The sequence below is a fragment of the Aricia agestis genome, chromosome 1, assembly GCF_905147365.1.
Source record: "Aricia agestis chromosome 1, ilAriAges1.1, whole genome shotgun sequence".
NCBI lineage: Eukaryota > Metazoa > Arthropoda > Insecta > Lepidoptera > Lycaenidae > Aricia > Aricia agestis.
In genome coordinates, this window is record NC_056406.1 from 6,080,432 (window position 1) to 6,101,690 (window position 21,259).

Here is a 21,259-nt window from a genome sequence, read left to right on the forward strand (position 1 = left end):
CAGACAAATATTAATTACTTAACTAATAAAATGAAGAGTCTGAAAGAAAATGTATGGAGATTTTGTTAAAATCTTATCTCATAATGAAATGTCTCTGAGTATGGCATTTTGTGTGTGGCTATGAATCCCGTATACGTTCTACGTTGCGTATCCGTGCGGGTGCGTAGACTGCCAGCGCCAGGTGTCCGCGCACATGTCCGCCAGCGTGCGTCGCGCTCGCCAGCCGAGCGTGCGCGCCGCCAGCGATGCGTCCGCGTAGTTCACCGCGACGTCGCCCGCTCGCCGCGCCGCTACCCGCCACGGTACACGCTTCCCTGACGCCGCCTCGAACGCCGCCACCATTTGTAGCACTGAGTACCCGGTGCCAGTACCTGTAACAGGAAAATACCTCTAGATAAGATAAGGATGGAACGGAAAGGGAAGAAGGAACTTGATGATGAATTATGTCTATTTAAAATGTACTGCTTAAAATCTGACTTTTGTATTCATTAGTAGAGTATTCAATTGAGAGAAATAAGTTTAAAGATAAGACCTTCTTCCTTCTTCTTTATATGGAATATGAATGGATGGAACGGAAAGGGAAGAAGGAACTTGATGATGAATTATGTCTATTTAAAATGTACTGCTTAAAATCTGACTTTTGTATTCATTAGTAGAGTATTCAATTGAGAGAAATAAGTTTAAAGATAAGACCTTCTTCCTTCTTCTTTATATATTTAGGAAAATAGGATAAAGAGCTAAACCGGCCCTAGAAAGTTTTGATTTTAGAGAAGTACAGATGAGTAGTAAATTTATTCGCTTTCCTACCTAAAAAGTTATAGAGGACCTAGTTATAACCTAACAAATAATAATAACCAAAGTCATCAGTCAAATCAGTATAAGGCCTAGCCTACGATGATATAAATATGCACGCAATTGCATACACTTAAAAAATCGCTGACAGATCTTCAGATTTACTCTCACACATCAAACGATTATGTTAAAGTTTATCGCTCCTTCCCTTTCTTCCGCCTTTTTGCAATTCGATGCTTCAAGATTCTAAAGTCCAAATAGCGAATCGATTATCGAGGCACAAAACTTCATAAAAAATATGTATGAAAGTATGTGCCCAATCTAGCTCTGGATATATATAGGCAGTATAGGCCATGGTCTATGGGCGTCCTAGGATAGCGGCGGAGTTCATACATAGGAGCGGCAAAATGAAAGTGGCCTATACTCATAAAAAATATAAATCCGGCCCTGGCCCAATCTACTCATAACGGAATAACATACCAAGGTTGATAGCATGGAAGCCGGTGAACTCGGTCTTGTTGAAGCAGGCGAGAGCGCCCGCGTGGCCCTCGGCCAGGTCCTGCACGTGCACGTAGTCGCGCACCCCCGTCCCGTCCACTGTGGGGTAGTCCGAGCCAAACACCTGCAGCTCCTCCAGTCTACCCACTGCTACCTGAGGATATTATAGGTCGGATTGAGGTCTATAAAATATGTACTATCAGAGAAGTTGATTCATAGGCAGATAGCGGACCTACGTAACTTGGTCGTGTTATATAAAAACCAGCCAAAAGATCACAGCCAATATATCGCTCGATATTATCTTGAGATACTGTTTTAATTAACAGATCAATAGATACGACACTCTGCACTGATCTGTACTGTCAAACTGTTTATTCAATGTGGCCAGGACCGCATATAGTTATCGACACGAAAAGGCTCATAAACCTCCGCTTCGCTGACGAGATCGTTCTGTTTGCCACGTCATGCAGCTGAGAGCAAGTACCAGGTTTGGTTTTGAGGAGTATGAGAGCGGTTTATTTATGTCTATAAGTGCAGCCAGTTTGCCACGCCGTTTGAAAATTGGGCATAAATCTCATAATATTTTCGACAAACCCTTCATTCAATTAAAGTCAACTCGTCATTTAGGGGCTGTTTCGCCATATTATATTGATCTAAGTGCCGGATAGCCTATCCTCAACTCATGTGACAGATACTCCATCCAGAGTATACGTGGGAGAGCCATGCTTCGGCACGAATGGGCCGGCTCGACCGGAGAAATGACACGTTCTCACAGAAAACCGGCGTGAAAGAGCGCTTGCGCTGTGTTTCGCCGAGTGAGTGAGTTTACCGGAGGCCCAATCGCCTACCCTATTCCGTTCCTTACCCTCCCCTATTCCCTTCCCATCCCTACCCTATTACCTTCCCTCTTAAAAGGCCGGCAACGCACCTGCAGCTCTTCTGATGCTGTGAGTGTCCATGGGCGACGGAAGTTGCTTTGTTTGTTTGCGTTTGTTTGCTCGTTTGCCCCCTTTTTCATAAAAAAAAGACAGATCTAAGGAGTACCTACCTCGACTTCAAACAAACGGGCGAATATACGCGTGTTGGGCGCCACTGTCAACATGGTTCACAATGCTTAGTGCACTAGAACGGCGCGCGCCGGCCGATATGACGTATAATGTTAAACGTATACATTTCGAGATCTCTTCTGAGTCAGCCTACTCGTTAGTTCTGTTTACTCTGCTTGATGAAGCAGACTAAACAGAACTAGAGAACTTATCTGACAGATGTGTCTGATAAGTTGTGGATAGCCTATCCGGCACTTATCAGAAAGTGGTGAAACAGGCCCTTAATCGTTGTGAGTGCGAAAGTCAAGTGTTACCTGCGCGATGTAGGGCATGAGGTTGTTGGGCGTACCGCGCGGGTCCTCGCCGATGCGGCCGCTGGGGTGCGCGCCCACCGGGTTGAAGTACCGAAGAGATATCACGCTCCACTTCTGTGGGAGAGAGAGACAAGTAGCTTGTTTATTTGTTAACAGTTATGTGCGAGAGAGACGATTATAAGTGATAATAAACCGCAACGATATCACGCTCCACTTCTGTCGGTGTGCGAGAGAGCCAAATATCGAAATCTCGGAATCGGCTTCAACGTTTTTCATGAAATTTAGTATAAAGGGGGTTTCTGGGGCGATAAATCGACCTAGCTAGAAATCATTTTTAGAAAATGTCATTTTATTCGTGTTTTATCGAATAAATACCGAGCAAAGCTCGCTCAAATAGCTAGTTATCTATTTAATAAGTATTTCATTATGGTTACACAATTTGTTATACACAAGTTTTTTGTAGTAATGTTATATTGAGTTGTGTGATTGTCAAAATAAACTTATTCTTATTCTTACAGCGGCTTGTGGACGGCATCATCACACTAACCTTGTCGCTAGCACACAGGTCCTTCATGATCTCCTCGCAGAAGTACTTGGACCTGCCGTAGGGGTTGGTGAGGCCGGCCCCCGTGGGGTGCGTCTCGTCGAGCGGCAGGCGCTGGGGCTCGCCGTACACCGTACACGACGAGCTGTACACAAGCTTGTGGACGCCGTGGTCGCGCATCACCTGAATAGCATTCGAATTTCGAAATTAAAATTCAAAATTTAGTTTCTTTTTTCATAGACAGACTAGACAAAAGTCACATGTCTCATGAGTCATGTGACTTATGTTTGATTTTTGTTTGAAATCGAAGTCCATTTTTATTTATTTCTAGTCATTCAATAACATCTTTGCAGAATGTTACCTCGAAGAGCGTGCAGGTGCCGCTGACGTTGGCCTGGTAGTACTCCAGCGGCTTCGTCACCGACTCTCCCACCGCCTTCAGCGCCGCGAAGTGGATCACGCACTCTATTAAGTGCTGGAAATCATATATTATATTATTACACGAGCGAAAAACTTTTTTTTATTAAATAAGTGGGCAAACGGGTCGCCTGATGGAGAGCAACTACCGTCGCCCATGGACACTCGCAAAATCAGAAGAGCTGCAGGTGCGTTGCCGGCCTTTTAAGAGGGAATACGCTCTTTTCTTGAAGGTTTGGATCCCTTTTGACGAAAAATGCGGAAACGTAGGTGAATAAAAATTTTGCACAGTTATAGTCTATATGGCCAAGGAGTGCATCAAGCTAATATTATTTTGAAATTATACTTTTATCATAGGTACATTTTTTAACAAATAAAACATTACGATATGTCAAGCCCATATATCTTACAACAGCTGTACTTGTATGGATATTGACTTGATCTATCCAAATAACAAAGGTCTGCTATTTGCCGATGAATCAATTAACCTCATGTTAAACTAAAAAGTTGACACCCGCAACTCAAAAAAAATATCTTCTGTCCGTTTCCCGGGACTCCAATCTCCATACCAAATTTCAAAAAAATCTGTTCAGCGGTTTGGGCGTGAATGTCGGACAGACAGACACACTTTCGCATTTATAATATCAGTATGGAATATGGATATACATGGCCGTACCGAGGGGGGCGCAAGGGGGGGGGGGTTTGCAATACAATATTTTTACAACTAAAAATTAATAATTTTTTATTCTTTTTTATAAAGATGTTTATCACCTAGGTGTTTATCACCTAAAAAAAAATCTGATTTGCCCCCCCCCCCCCTCCCTTGCCCAGAACCTGGGTAATTTGCCCCCCCCTTAGCCCATAGCCTGGGTAATTTGCCCCACCCTGGCCCAGAACCTGGCTACGCCCATGTGGATATACATATAATTATAACATACCTAACATAAAATGCTTACGTTTTGGAATACTCTGTGCATCGCTTGCACGTCTCGTATGTCGCAGTTGTAGAAGTGTATCGTCTTGCCCGTCATGTCCTCGATTATGCGGAGCGACTCGGGTTTCTTCTGGCCGGGCTTGCTGCTTCACAAAATTTACTACATTAACATCTTGAAAGTAAATAAAAAACCTTGGCAATTCAAGACTTCATACTACTGAAAATACATTGACAGTATTTTCAAACTTAGTTGACGATTACATACATCTCAATCAATGGTCGCTTTTTAGAACATGTTATAAACCCAGGCCTACTTGCGTCAATTTTGGGTGACTCCATGACCAAAACGGCCCGTATAAAAAAAGGCTACCACTTAACGATTAGTTTAACGAGGTTACTTAAAGGCTTCTCGATATCTCGAAAAATCTTACCGATATGAGTTGATGAGGTTGTCAACAACCACGATCTCGAGGTCATTGCCCATGTTCTCCAACAGGTAGGCGACGGTGTGGGAGCCCACGTACCCCGCACCTCCTGTCACCAGGATCGCACGAGTCATATCTCTGAAACATTACATACTCCATTTTATAGGGCAGTGTTTTTCAACCTTTTAAAATATACAGTCCCCTTGGTGTTGAATCTTATGAGAGTATGCGGACTTGCGGTAAAAATTTCGCGATAAATTTATATGAATAAATTCGCGCGAATAGAATCCGCGCGGTTAAAATTCGCAATGCAGAAAATCCATTACAGATAAAGCGGAGCTACCTGCTACACCGTTCGTAGAATATTTTCTTCTAACATGACACCTATTTTTCCCTACAAAGTATCTAATTATCTATACAAAACCATAATGTTTACAATATTATGCGACGTTTACAGTAAACATAATATCACTGGGTGACCTCACACCGCGTTAGCTGCGACATTCTTATTGTTTCAATTGTTTCCACTTAACTACCGATACCACGCTCGTATTTTGTTATTTAGGACAAATTTTATCACAATTTTAATGGTAGTTCCTAAGATTTCAGGCATTTTATCACTATATTTGTAGTAATTCCTAAGATTTCAGAGACTAAATTATGGAGAAAAGAGCGCTGGTTTAGAGTTTTACAAAACTTTTCTGTGGTCTACAATTATAGTTTTTTATGAAATAAGGGGGCAAACGAGCAAACGGGTCACCTGATGGAAAGCCACTATCGCCGCCCATGGACACCCGCAACATTAGAGGAGCTGCAGGTGCGTTGCCGGCCTTTTAAGAGGGAATACGCTCTCTTCTTAAAGGTTTGTAGGTCGTATAGGTCCGGAAATACTGCTGGTGACAGTTCGTTCTACAGTTTTTCAGTGCGCGGCAAAAAGTTACGCGAAAAACGCATGGTGGAAGACTGCCATTCACCAAGGTGATGAGAATGGTATATTTTTTGCGTGGGGCGATGCCGAAAAGTTGCAGGAGGTATGATTCCGAACAATTCCTCAGAGCACTCCCCGTGATACAACCGATAGAGGATGCAGAGTGAAGCTACATCTCGGCGTAATTTCAAGGGGTCCAAGCTGTTTGAAACACTACGGCAGCGGCCCTTCGTTGGATACGATTCAGAAGGAGCAGTTGGTATTTTGGCGGCCCTGCCCAGAGATGAGAACAATATCCCATATGAGGCCGAACCTGCGTTTTGTAGAGTGACGGAAAGCAACTGCCGTCGCCCATGGACACTGTAACATCAGAAGAGTTGTAAGTGCGTTTCCGGCCTTTTTATGAATGAATACGCTAAGGGAATAAGCAGAAGAGAATAGGTATAGGGAATAGGGTAAATATAGGGTGCAGTTGGGCCTCCGCTAAACTCACTCACTAGACGAAACACAGCGCAAGCGCTGTTTTACGCCGGTTTTCTGTGAGTCTGTGGTTTCTCAAGGATAACACGTATTATTTAGGGTTTCGTACCCAAAGGGTAAAAACGGGACCCTATTACTAAGATTTCATTGTCTGTCCGTCTGTCTGTCTGTCTCCAGGCTGTAACTCAAGAACGGTAGCAGCTAGAGAATTGACATTTTCACAGATTATGTAATATGTATATCTGTTGCCGCTATAACAACAAATACTAAAAATAAAATTAATATTTAAGGGGGGCCCCCATATAACAAACGTGATTTTTTTGCCTTTTTTGCTCTATATCTGATAGCAACAGGTACCTGCTTGAATTTTTCTCAGTCTTTAGTTATATTATGTTAATAATAACATTATTTATTAAAATAAAATAAAAATATAAGGGGCGCTCCTATACAAAAAACACAATTTTTGGCCTAATTTTGCTCTGTAATGGTACGGAGTGTACCTTCCTTCGTGCGCGACTCGCGAGTCCAACTCGCACTTGGCCGATTATTTATTTCTCACAAGAAGTATTTTATAAGTGAGTCAATGACAAAATTGTGGGTTTTGGACACCTATAAAATCTAAAGTATAATACCTACCATATTCAAACTTTGCGAATGCAATTATTATATAGGTACTCATGTCACTATATCTTAAAAAATTGAACTATCTAGCAGTATCCCAACCAAAGTTACGAGGGTTCAAAAATACGACGAAACGTTTTGGCTGGAGCAAAACGTCTTGGCGGGAGCACTACCGTGCCCCCAGCCCAGATTATTATTATGTATCAAATCATAAGGTTTTTAAAATAAGAAAAAAAGTCGCTATCATTTTACAAAGTTGATACATTTCCAACGTAATATGCAATTAAAAATACCTCTCATATCAATGTAACTAATTGTAACTCTACCCTCAAGTTTAATGATTGAAACGTAGACAAAAGGTTGTTTTGCAAGATAAAAATAAAAAATATAACTATTGTGGTTCATATTCTAGTCTTATCTACTAGTTCAAAATGTGGTAACTATCTAGTTTCCGGTGAGTTAGGCCTGCTAGTGGTGAGTTCTCAGTTCCCACCGCAGAAAGTGTGCTATTCTCTAGAAAGGCTCTACAATAGGAACGTTTAGTCAGAATATACAGTCAAGAATATAGAACCTAGGGCATAGCCCATAGGAGCTTTGCTATTTCCCTTTTTAGGGTTCCGTAGCCAAATGGCAAAAACGGAACCCTTATAGATTCGTCATGTCTGTCTGTCTGTCCGTCCGTATGTCACAGCCACCTTTCTCCGAAACTATAAGAGCTATACTATTGAAACTTGGTATTAGTATATGTAGTCTGTGAACCGCATTAAGATTTTGATACAAAAATGGAAAAATTATTAAAAATATTAGGGGTCCCCCATAGGTACAAGTTACAACTAAAACAAAAAAAAAATTCATCTAACCTATGCGTGTGGGGTATACAATGGATAGGTCTTCAAAAACCATATTGAGATTTCTAATATCATTTTTTTTCTAACCTGAATAGTTTGCGAGAGAGACTCTTCCAAAGTAAAATGTGTCCCCCCCCCCCCCCTCTAACTTTTAAAGTCATGGTAAGTCTAAAATAAATATTTAAAGTACGGAACATTACATTTTGAAAGTAATTAACACATCGGATAGTTTGTCTAATAATAAAACTTTTTAATCGGGACTTAACGCGACTTATTTAAGTAGTAATAGTACGTATACATACTTTATCTCGAGTTAAGCTCGTAGTAGCATTACTACTTGAATAAGTCGCGTTAAGTCCCGATTAAAAAGTTTTAATTATAATGCAACGCGAAAGTTTAAAATGTTGTCTAATAATAGTATTACAGTAACGAAATTATATGCAAATAAAACACTCAGTTATTGAAATACCGCCTGAATAAATAGTATTTTAATAAAAGTATGTAGGTACCCTAATAGTTTGCATTGAAAGAATAGCTTTCGAAAGTACTTTACTTGACCGATTTGAAACAACTAACAAGTATCAAAAGGTGATGTTTTCGTTGATGAAAGGCATAATTTTTACTTTTATAAGCATAAGACCAGTGCCGGTTTTAGCCATCGCCCTGGGCGAAATTTCTTCGGCACCCAGGGTCCTGGTAGTGCTGAAAAAATTCACCAACGTCTGTCAGTGTTAACAGCTTGTTAAAATGTCATGTCTTCCCTTTCATTTATATGACACTAGATGTCCCGCGCGGCTTCGCCCGCGTAAATTAGGAATTTTACGGAAACCGTACATTTTCCCATAAAAAATAGCTCTTATGTCCCTACTCCCTTCACTTGGTTTAGTCTATATCTGTGCCAAATATTGCCATAAAAATTGCTCCAGTAATTCGTAATTTCTAATATTTCCCCCGTTTTTCCCACATTTTCCTGAGTTTCTTCGGTCGTAATACGGTCGCCTACTAGCTGTTGCCCGCGACTTCGTCCGCGATGACTTCAGTTTATAGCGCGCGATGTCTACAAAATTGGTGTCAAAAGCTTTTAAAAAAAAACCCTGGTACCCCCTAAATCAAAACAGCTGTGCAGTGTGCACATAATATTTCATTTTTTTAAATTAAACTTTATATTTTATGCCAAATTTTAAAGCTTATTTAGCCCCCCAATTACACAACTTTACCCATAAACTATTTATCATTGATAGGTTTAAGGTTACGTCACTGTATATAATATAGTATAGTACTGACTTATTAAATAACGTAAAAAAGAAATAACAATCGAAAAAAAATCGGAACTCGAACGCATTATGATACCACCTCTTATAGAAAGATGTTGGGCAAGCATTAGCGCGATGTAAGACACGCACGGCGCCATCTAGTATGAATTTTTGGAACTAATTTAATTTGAACAAATTTTCGTATTTTCACCCCCTTACAACCCTTTTTTCCAATAAAAAAGTAGTCTATGTCCTTTCTCAGGCTTTAGACTATCTGTATACAAAATTTCATTACAATCGGTTCGGTAGTTTTGGCGTGAAAGCGAGACAGACAGACAGACAGAGATACTTTCGCATTTATAATATTAGTATAGATAGTCTTACTCGATAAATTAGCTATCTAACACTGAAATAAGTTTTTAAATCGGTGAGATTAGCGCGTTCAAGCAAACATACTCTTCAGGTTTATAATATTAAGTATAGATCTAAAAGACTATGAAAAGTACCAATAACAGAGTCATTATAGGCTCATAAGTCATAACCATAGGACGATGTATGGTATAATATGATAGTGATGATGATGATGATGATGAATGTAATTTGCATAGTAGCATATGCTTTCCGTTCTTAAAACAACGCCGAAACTCCCAAACTTGTATCTATAAAGAATCTGGAGTACCACGGTATACCAGGTATACCTCGGTGCAAAATCTTACTTGTTGGTAGCATATGCTTAGAATACTGCTCACGAAACCGAAGTCACCACATGTTTCCATAAAAATTTTGAGGAGTTCCCTCGATTACTTATGCATCCTTCATCAGATCACCACTTTTGTGAATATAATACCAAACTGGGATGATACCCTATATACCAAAAGAAAAATTTTGAAAATCGGTTAACAAACGGCGGAGTAATCGTTGAACATAAGAAAACGAACATAACACCTCCCCCATTTTGAAAGTCGGTTAAAATTGTAGCCTATGTGTTATTCTGATGTATAAGCTATATTATTGTAAAGTTTCATTAAAATCCGTTCAGTAGTTTTTGCGTGAAAGAGTAACAAACATCCATACATCCAAACAAACTTTCGCCTTTATAATATTAGAAGGATTATTGACAAATGAAGGGGGAAACCTGATTGAGAAACCGTTGATGAAGTTGGACCTTAAGCTCTGGGCACCATCTTTTCTTGCTGGCACTAAAATAAACATTTTTATAATAAGTAACGGTAAATTTTCTCTGAGATAGGTACGGCAGATTTTCAAGTGTTATTGTAGTGTTTTTCCTTAATACGAGCTTCACCTATCATTGATTAAATAAAAACTCTTGTAAGGGCGTGTGTGTACGATAAGGATATACATTTAAAATGTTTTAACACTTGTTTTGTTATCGTAGACAAGTGTATATTAAGTAAAGCACAAAAGGGACATATGTGATAGGTACAGTCTGTTTAAAGTTATCGGCAGTGCCGGCAGGGGCGCCGCAGAAACCCTTTTTTAGGGTTCAGTAGCCAAATGGCAAAAAACGGAACCCTTTGAGATTTGTCATGTCTGTCTGTCTGTCAGTCCGTATGTCACAGCCACTTTTCTCCGAAACTATAAGAGCTATAGTATTGAAACTTGGTACGTAGATGTAGTATATGAACCGCATTAAGATTTTGATACAAAAAATTATTAAACATTTTAGGGGTCCCCATAGGTACAACTGAAACAAAAAATATTTTTTTTCATCTAACCCATGCGTGTGGGGTATCTGTGGATAGGTCTTCAAAAATCATATTGAGGTTTCTAACATCATTTTTTATAACCCGAATAGTTTGCGAGAGTGACTCTTCCAAAGTTATAAAATGTGTCCCCCCCCCCCCATTCTAACTTCTAAAGTAGGGGCATGATAAGTCTAAAAAAATATATGATGTACATTACTATAAAAACTACTAACGAAAATTGGTTTGATAGAGATCTAACAAGTAGTTTTTTTATACGTCATAAATGGTAAACCATAATTAAACTTTCATTAAATCAACTGAAATATAAAAATAAATCAAAACCCTTTTAATTTCATAAAAATAAATCTTATTGCTGCTGCGGACCCTTCATGGGCGAGTCCAACTCGCACTTGGCCGATTTTTTAGCACTACCAGCGCCCTGGGCGAAATTTCTTAAATTTCTTTGGTGCCCAGGTTGCTGGTAGTGCTGAAAGTGTCTGCGGCGCCCCTTTCTATCCGGCGCCCTGGCGGTCGCCTAGGGTTGAAAACATACTGTAGCTGTAGTGATAAGACGTACTATAACTGCATCCTTTCTCAATGACTATGATATTATGATGTAATTTAGCCGCACTTCAGTTGCATAAGTTATAGCTTATTATTATGACTCATGAAAAATCAATAATTATTATTCATGACTCATATAGGGATTAGGGACCTATGGGATTTCCATACTCACGAATCTGTGAAAATTTTTCAAGAAAAATGTAAGGCTACTTGACCTATATTCAATTTCATTGAACAAATGCATATTTCTAGTAGAACTTGGCCTAGGAAACCGTATTTTACCCTTATCATCAAATAAAAGCTTATGATTGATAAATAAAGTAGATTTGAAAATATGATTTTATGAAAATATGATTTGTACTGACGTGGTACTGACGAAAACGCTTTTGCGGTACTTCCGATTTGGATGTGACGTCATCATACTCCTAATTTAATATTTTTTTTTATCGCGCTTGTTATATATAAGTTTATTTGTACATAAACAATAAGAATAACCTTGAAAGATTTGTAAAATATATTTTCTTGAATAATTCAAATAAAACATCAGTTTTATATATTATCTCAATTTATTGTAGACGGGAAATGAAATGGCCAAAACTTTTCTCCAGAAGTTTTCAACATTACAAATGATTTCTAATTTCTTATTTAATTCTTTTATAATTTTTGGGCACTTTTAGACTCGTACATTTAGCACATAAAAAAATGTTCAATAGAGTTTAAAATACAAAATGTATGACGTCACACTATGGCGGACAGTGTTTTCGGCGCCATTTATATAGCATCATTTTTAATCAACATTTTTATGGGTTTCTACTGTGTAAAATATTAAAATATTAGTTTTTTTGGTGAAAATGGATTATTAAGAAGCGATTAGCATGAAGAAAAAAAATAGGTCAAGTAGCCTATTAAGTAAGACTTATTGTTATTTATTTGTTAAAATATGTGTGTGATACGAATTTCAGTGTTAAATTTCTGTTTTGATAAAATACACTAGTTACCTAGTACTACCTATTTTGTTATTCCCTATGTAAAATGTCTCGTCAAACAAAATTAAAATATTTCGACTAACAAATTATTCGAGAAAAGTATGGTACGGCCGCCGTGCCTTTGCTAAAAAGCTTGGCTGGGGCATAGCAGTGCAGCCAGCAGCAGCAAGCTATAAGTAAACAACAATTGCAATTTTATCAAACGACTAGCTGTTGCCCGCGACTTCGTCCGCGTGGACTTCAGTTTATAGCGCGCGATGTCAACAAAATTGGTGTCAAAAGCTTTTATAAAAAAACCCTGGTACCCCTTAAATCAATACAGCTGTGCAGTGTGCAAATAAAGTTTAACATACAAAAATGAAGTACTTATTACTTCATTTTTGTATGTTAAACTTTATATATTATGCCAAATTTTAAAGCTTATTTAGCCCCCCAATTACACAACTTTACCCATAAACTATTAATCATTGATAGGTTTAGCCCCAATTTCACCAACGTCTGTTAGTGTTAACAGCTTGTTAAAATATCCTGTCTTCTCTTTCATTCATATGAAAAATGAAACAGCTAACGTGATACTAATTCGAGCATTAACTTTAACAGTCGTTGGTGAAATTTGGTCTTAAGGTTACGTCACTGCCTGCACAGATAAAGTACTGAGTTATTTAATACCGTAGAATAGATATAACAATCGAAAAAAATCGAGACTTAAATGTAAGATGATACCACCTCTTATAGAAAGACTTTTGAGCAAGCGTCAGCGCGATGTAGAAGACGCACGGCGCCATCTATTATGAATTTTTTGAACAAATTTACGACCCTTACAACCCTTTTTTCCAGTAAAAAAGTAACCTATGTCCTTTCTCAGGCTTTAGACTATCAGTATACAAAATTTCATTACAATCGGTTCGGTAGTTTTGGCGTTTGGCGTGAAAGCAAGACTGACAGACAGACAGACAGACAGAGATACTTTCGCATTCATAATATTAGTACAGATTATGTGCACACTGCACAGCTGTTTTTGGGTATTTTGATTAATTAAGGGCCGCGCTACACCGGAATGGCAGCGGCGAGGCGAGCACTTTCAGCGCTGCCATTCCGGTGTAGCGCGCTGCGCGGCCCTAAGAGGGGTACCACTTACCAGGGTTTTAAAAAGTTTTTAAATTTGACACAAATTTTGTTGACACCGCGCGCTATAAACTAAAGTCCACGCGGACGAAGTCGCGGGCAACAGCTAGTTATGAATAAAAACAATAATATATAATAAAGTAGGTATGATTAGTTCTGTTATAATAATGAAGTAAAAAATAAAGCGCCATCTGTTTTCATATATTAGAATTAAAATGTAAAAATATTTTCTGGATGGAATATAGGCCAACACAACACACTCGAACTCCTTAGAAATGCAGTAGGAGTTCTATAAGATAAGATAGATTGATTATTATTATAGCAAGTGATAATATTATTAAACATAATATTCTAACGTATTAAAAACTATAAACAAAAACATAATAACTAATAAGTATGATTAGTTCTATGTTACAACGAAGTAAAAAAAAGCGCCATCTGTTGAATCGTATTAGAACTAAAATGTTCATTGCATCGCGTCGATATATTTCTGGATTTTTTATAATATTATACATAAAATATATTTAAGATTTTTGAAATATTATTTTAATACACATCCAAGACCCAGGAACATTGAAAACTTTTTGTTCCGCCTGCGGGACTCGAACCCAGGACCCCCGGGATGAGCGCTGGCCACGCGCAATGCGAAGTAATTTTCATCGATATTTTCATGGAAATAAGATATTTTCCCACATCAAAATGTAGCCTATGTCCTTTCTCAGACTCTAGAATAACTGTGTACAAAATTTCATTGCAATCGGTTCAGTAGTTTTGGCGTGAAAGCGAGACAGACAGACAGACAGACAGACAGACAGACAGACAGACAGACAGACAGACAGAGATACTTTCGCATTTATAATATTAGTATAGATTTATCTATGACCAGAAGTTGTTTTCCAATTGCTACGTATAACGTTTGCTATCGATTTTCTGCAAAGCCCAGCAATAAAACCATTAGATTTCGTTTTGCTGAAAGATTACGTAAATTCTTCAGGAAATGGTAAGAGTACACTATGTGTATTAATGGTCAGTAATTTCAGCCTTATATCTTCTGTTGTGTGATGCAATTTAATCTACAATATTTCTGAGAAAAGTCACTGACCACCAAATTGTTCTCGCGTATCGCGTTGAGCTTTTTAATAATACATATTATTATTGTAAAAATTGTTTATTATCTGTTATTTTTAAAGTTAGTTAATTTTTAATATTTAATTAAAAACAACTTTGTCTAATTTAATAGGAAATGTTAGTAACTTTGCCTGTCCGATAAAGTAAGTAAGCATATCAAATATCGCAAAAATGAATTTACATTAGTAATTAAAAATGCAAAAGTTAACTTACTACGATTTCACGAGTCGCCGGAAAATTTAAATTTGGAATGCCGATTTTTTCAGCGCGCGCGCAACTCACTGGCCGGCAGGTCACTGCGGAGTTATCAAATTGTTCTCTCTTATTACAACTAGATTACCTTATCGCCGCGCGTATCTACTTGTTACATTATTTAATACATATAGTTTACGTGATACAAGTTGACATGAATAGTTTTTTGTGATTGATCACTTTTTTGAGATTTTGAAGTTCCGCCATTTTTAGTCATCATCAACATTATCCATGGGCGTAGAAGGGGTTTCGGGAGTTCAATTTGCTCTCAGAACCCTAAGGCTGCGTTTCCACTGAAGCGGAGCGGAGCTTAGCGGTGCCGAATTGACCAACCACCATCCTCGAAATCTTCGCTGTCATTCCGCTGAAATAGCACGAATCACGATAGGCACCGCTAAGCTCCGCTCCGCTTCAATGGAAACGCAGCCTAATGCTAGTATTTAGGTATAATTTTCAATTTACGCTCAAGAGTTAAAAACAAATTGTGTAGTTATAAAATTTTTAGAGTTCCGTACCCAAAGGGTAAAAACGGGATCCTATTACTAAGACTTCGATGTCTGTCCGTCTGTCTGTCTGTGTGTCTCCAGGCTGTAAATCAAGAACCGCTATAGCTAGACTTCTGAATTTTTTACAGATTGTGTAATGTGTATATTATCTATTGCCGCTTTAACAACAAATACTAAAAACAAAATAAATTAAATATTTAAGGGGGGCTCCCATACAACAAACGTCATTTTATTGCTATTTTTTGCTTGATATCAATAACGGCAATACATTGAAATATTCACGAAAAACTGAGTTTTATTTGTAAGTACTTACTAACTTACTAAGAACTACTTACGAGTACTAAGAATAATTATTTATAACTAGTTTATAATAAAATTTAAATAAACGAAATTATTTATGGGGGGCTCCCATACAAAAAAAACACAATTCAGCCTATTTTTGCTCTATTGTGCGCGAGTCCAACTCGCACCTGGCCGATTTTATTTATTTTTATTAATCTTGTAGGGTCGGCTAGCCCAGTGGCTGCTCCCTCTAATTGTGGCTTTCCCTATAAGTCTCTAGGGGTTTTTCTCTTGTTGAAGTATTTCTAGATTTTAATTTGAGGTTGTACAAAGAGCTGTAATCCATATGTCCAGATTGGATAAGATTAATTTATAAATTAGTCGTTTGTTCTCTAATGATAGCTGTGAGCTGCTGCCAAGCAGTGAGTACATTTTTGTTAGTTGGATACCAAGAGCTTTTCTTTATATGTTTTTTCCAGGTCAAGCATCGATCCAGATATAGAGTTATGGGTGGGCAGTTTTCACGCATTGAGTCGTGAAAACTGCCCACCCACACTGCGAAGGTTACCTGTGCCGATTTAGATTCGTTAGCTTTTGTTCGCCAATTCTTTAACTATTCTGTGATCTTATCCAGCGCATGGGCGTACATAAGGGGGGGGGGGGGGGGGTCCTGGGGGTCCGGACCCCCCCCCCCTATTACTATCCATCTTACTTGTCCAATCGACAATATAATAATATGTACCCACCGATATTCATCAGCGTGGTACATGCATTTTTTTTTCTATTAACAATATAATAATAATTATTATACCGTGGAGCATGTCCGTAGGCAGAGTAGGTATTTAGTAGTGTCCGACCGAAGCTTCGGCTTCGGCTTCGGCTGCCGAAGCCTTCTGCCAAAAAAACCATCTTCAGCGAAACCTTCGGCCTAAAACCCGGCCGAAGCCGAAGGTTTTGCCGAAGGTCTGAGCAACCGTCGAAATTGAACGAACTGTTACGAAAGACTATGTGAATCGTGAGAGAGCGACGCGATGGACCGGTCGTGTATGGAGAGGGTAGGGTCTAGTTCGGTCTAGTCGAGTAAAACAAAGACTGATTGATTGGTGTAATTATTGTTATTTGTGAACTAATAAAGAAATTATTATTTTTTACAATAGTACAGTCAATAAAGTAGTTGTAGAATGCGTGAGCTGGAACCTAAGTGATTTCTGCTGGAACTTATTCAGGGTGCTTAGGGACAAAACATACTAAAAGTCCTTAAGTCTAGGAGGTGAGCAGGAGTGAGGGGAGGGTGACAAAAGTCTTAATTTTTGGTTTTTGGCTAATAACTAAAATACGACGCGTTGTAGCAAAAATGTTCTACAATGAAAAAACTATTTTTTTTTTAATTCTATACATTTTTTCCGAATTCTCATCCGTTTTCGAACTACTCGCTCAGGAAAAGTGAAAATAAAAAGTGTTTTATTTTTAAATATTCCTTTCAAATTCTGATTGAATAGTAGCTTTACCGCTTCTATGCTTCGTTCAGTAAGTGAGAGGGCTGTAAGCACATCCCCCCATCCTCTCACTACAAACCTTGACGCGGCAACGCACCAGTAGCACCCCTGGTGTTGCAGACGACGCAAGGCATTACGGTAACCACTAACCAGTTAACATTAGATGGAACATACACTAATTGTTAGCCTGCTTAGTTAAATGTATAAAAACATTCGGGAATGAGCTGACCCCTCAAGAGTGAGGGTGGAAAAATGTAGGCAATTTCTTGACGCCAAGGACGATAGGCGACTTACCAGCGCCTGAGGCTTCACTAAAACAATAATATATTTTGTCACTGCACCAGGGATTGTAGCAGCGGCTAATGTCTGTCAGGCAGATGCCTGAGAGCGATTCTGAAATTTCTAGAGCGTGTAGTTAAAAAAATGGATGAGAATTTGGAAAAACTATATAGAATTATAGTTATAGACAATTGAATAAGCTTTTATTTCGTTATAGAACTTTATTGCCACAACGCATCGTTTTTAAGGTATTAGCCAAAAACTAAAAATTCAGACTTTTGTCACCCTCCCTTCCCTTCGGCTCACCTCCTAGACGTCAGGACTTTTAGTATGTTTTGTTCCTAAGCACCTTGAATAACTTCCAGTAGAAATCGCTTAGTCCCGCTCACGCACTCAATAGTCCTCCTTTGAGTCATTCCTTAACCAAACTACAAATAATTAATAAATAAATCACAAAATCATAAGCTACTTCTAAATCAACTTCTTTATGAAACAGTCAATATAGAGGTAAACCTTCAATATTGAAGTTTTGAAATAATTTTAATATTCATTGTAGCTTGTAGACAATTTTGAACAAAATTAATTACTGAGAGTCGAGATTAAGATTATAAACCTTCGGCTTCGGCTTCGGCCGAAGGTTGTGGCGATTACCGATTAATCGGCTTCGGCCAAAAATAGACCTTCGGTCGGACACTAGTATTTAGGCTTTTTTTTTTAATAAAATAAGAGGGCAAACGAGCAAACGGGTCATCTGATGGAAAGCAACTTCCGTCGCCCATGGACACTCGCAGCATTACAAGAGCTGCAGGTGCGTTGCCGGCCTTTTAAAAGGGACTAGGGTAATAGGGGACGGGATTGGGCCTCCGGTAAACTCACTCACTCGGCGAAACACAGCGCAAGCGCTGCTTCACGTCGGTTTTCTTTGAGCCCGTGATATTTCTCAGGTCGAGCCGGCCCATTCGTACCGAAGCAAGGCTCTCCCACGTCCTCCTTCATGGGCGAGTCCAACTCGCACTTGGCCCCTTTTTTACGTTAGGGACCCACCCCCCCTTATCAAAGCTTTATATACGCCAGTGATCCAGCGATTGTTGCAGTATGCGACTTGCTTGTGTCGGATCGTCATCAACAGCCAATGCGGCCGTGTCGTCTGCGAAGGTGTCGATCAATGGGCAATTTCAAGAAAACGTGTACGGGGTATAAAATTTCATTTTAATTTTTATGTCAATTTTTTCTTTTTTTCTATAATGTTATAGGAAATATAGTTTATTATACAAAAAAACAAAAAAGAACGCGGAATTTAAGGCATTTTCCTGATAATATCAAAAATGACCATAGAAAAAGTCACCCAACGGAGGTCACATAATGCTACCTTCTTGTTGTTTTAAATTGTTTAAAAATTAACCATCTTATTTAGCACTAATACATTTTTGGTATCAAATACTATACAAGTTTTGCAATGTGTAAACAAGTTATTGTTTACACATTGCAATTTTTTTTGCAATGTGTAAATTGCAATTTCTTTGATAATTAATTGTTAAATTATCAAAGAAAAGTGATTAATAACAGTAAAACTTGGTCACATACCTGAACAAAAAAATTGAAACACCTGCACTTCAACAACATTTCCGCGCTTGTCACTAGTTGGTTTGCCAGTAAAAACAAAAAGACCTTGAATTGCCAGATCGTGCCGAATACTTTCTAGTATTAGAAGAATTTTTGCAAAAACGAGCAGTCACAAAGCGGAATCTTCCGGAAGACTAAAATTTTCGTTTTAAATTCAAATTAATTTTTAAAAGAAATTACATATAAAAATATATAATTGATACTTTCAACTGATACATTTGACTTTTGAGATTTTAAATTATGTATAGAAATCACTTCCAATACCGGATATTTTTAAAAATCAATCATTATCTGATCGTAGTTGGGAAGGGGACAGGTATATATGATGGTTTTCAATACTTTAAAACCTTCGTAAGTTTTTTATTTAGTAAAGTAAGTAACAACAAGACGACAATTTATATATGTATTTAAACATATACTTTTTTCACTTAAATTAATATATTCTGTTAAAAGTTATTTATCTCAACAAAATAAATTAACAAAGTCGAGGGACAAGGCAAAATACACCATCTGACAGAGGTAAGTCTGAAGTAAATATTAGGTATAGACTCGGACCAAGGAGACTTTCCTGGGGTACTCCTGCGTAATTTTTTTATAGTTTGGTTAATGATTCTCCTTGCTTGACGTAGAAGTATCTGTCAGCGAGATATTATTTTATGAAGAGGTAATAGTGTAGTTTGGAAGTAGTTTTTTTTAATTTATAAAGCAGTTCATGCCAGACTCTGTCAAATACTTAGAAATATCAAGAAATGCAGCGCAACAGTATTTAGTAATTTAAATACAATAATTACCTCAGCATTCTCAGCAATAACTACTTAAAAATTAGAATTAGTATGGCAGTGTCAGGTTAACATCAAGAGAGGTCTGCCAAAACCAAAAACAAACAAAATTTTGGGACTTGTCATAGTTCTTTGATCGGAAGTCCCAAAATGTTTGTAGTCATGGGATCACATCACTATGTACAAGATGGCAAAAGTTATGCAACAAAATGGCACCTTCATACTTTAGTCAAATCATTTACTTAAATGTAAATAAACTTTATAAAAAAACACCTTTTGAATCTAAATATAATATAACTTAAAGGTGACTGACTGACTGACATAGTAATCTATCAACGCACAGCCTAAACCACTGGATGGACCACTGGACTGGGCTGAAATTTGGCATGCAGGTAGATCTTATGATGTAGGCATTAGCTAAGAAAGGGTTTTGATCAATTCTTTACCCAAGGGGTTAATATAGGGGATGAAAGTTTGTATGAAACTTTGTCAATCTTAAACCGATCGGGCTGAGACTTTGCATGCATAAAGCTACTATGAAGTAGGCATCCCCTAAGAAAGTATTTTGTTAAATTCCATCTCTAAGGGGATAAAATAGGGAATGAAAGATTGCATCTTATTATTGCGAGCAAAGCTGCAGTCAAAAGCTAGTTTTTGTATAAAATTCAAAGAAACTTTACCCAACCTAATATTTTAAAATTTTATCTATTTAATATTTTGCAAATGAATTTTACTTTATCGGTCTACTATATTACTTATATTAAGGGTTGTTAACAAACTCTTTATGACTTACATGCGTTTATCTTCGTTTAATGTGTCTCCACCCATTTTTACTACGGATTTAAAGGTTTATTCACTATAAATAAACACTAGGATATCGTATCCAATATAGATAACAATCATTCTGAAGTACTTTTTTATATATTTTAATTCATCATCTTTAGTAAATGAATTTTATAATATTATTTGCACACTTCCATAATAAGTCCTAAAGTTTTTAAAGCATAGTGTTAAAAATTTGATAAAAGACGGCAAAATTATTTCGTAAATAAAATTTAAATTTTTTCACATACAGCGACACCTAGCGACACAAATTGACATTTGACATTGTTTGACATTGACATTTCATAATATGACAAATGAAAGTAACTTTTTTTTCAATATGGTGGTTAAGTCCAGTCTCCAATGTTTGCTCCAATTTGCTCCAACCTAGTTTCTCTCTAATTTACTACAAAAAACTAGATGCTGTTGCATCTAGTTTTTTGTAGTAGGTTTGCCCGTGGTTTGCCCCATCCCCCGATCGGTCGGTAGTCAGTACTCGGTAGAATACTCTGTAACTATATAGACACGCCCATTTGTCTGATATCCCGTACACTGCCCAGTAACCCAGTTGCATTTTAAGCCACTCCGACCACTTTCCTGCCTCGTTCATA

General features: G+C 37.9%; 1 protein-coding gene across 4 annotated transcripts; it reads right to left on the reverse strand.

Annotated features, from left to right (window-relative positions):
* Positions 1-51: 51 nt before the first annotated feature.
* LOC121734427 (UDP-glucose 4-epimerase) lies at positions 52-20,714 on the reverse strand. Of its 4 annotated transcripts, none has more exons than XM_042125041.1 (8): positions 20,620-20,714; positions 4,977-5,108; positions 4,568-4,691; positions 3,556-3,669; positions 3,198-3,377; positions 2,651-2,764; positions 1,273-1,444; positions 52-371 (listed from the first exon to the last, which is right to left on the reverse strand). In XM_042125041.1, exons 1-8 carry the CDS (start codon positions 20,652-20,654, stop codon positions 139-141), a joined length of 1,104 nt encoding a protein of 367 aa, XP_041980975.1. In that variant the 5' UTR covers positions 20,655-20,714; the 3' UTR covers positions 52-138. The 4 variants fall into 4 exon arrangements, with proteins under 4 accessions (XP_041980975.1, XP_041980982.1, XP_041980989.1 ...); XM_042125048.1 differs by having other exon boundaries at positions 4,568-4,688; positions 20,620-20,713; XM_042125055.1 differs by lacking the exon at positions 20,620-20,714 and adding an exon at positions 14,823-14,920.
* Between the last annotated feature and the right edge of the window lie 545 nt (positions 20,715-21,259).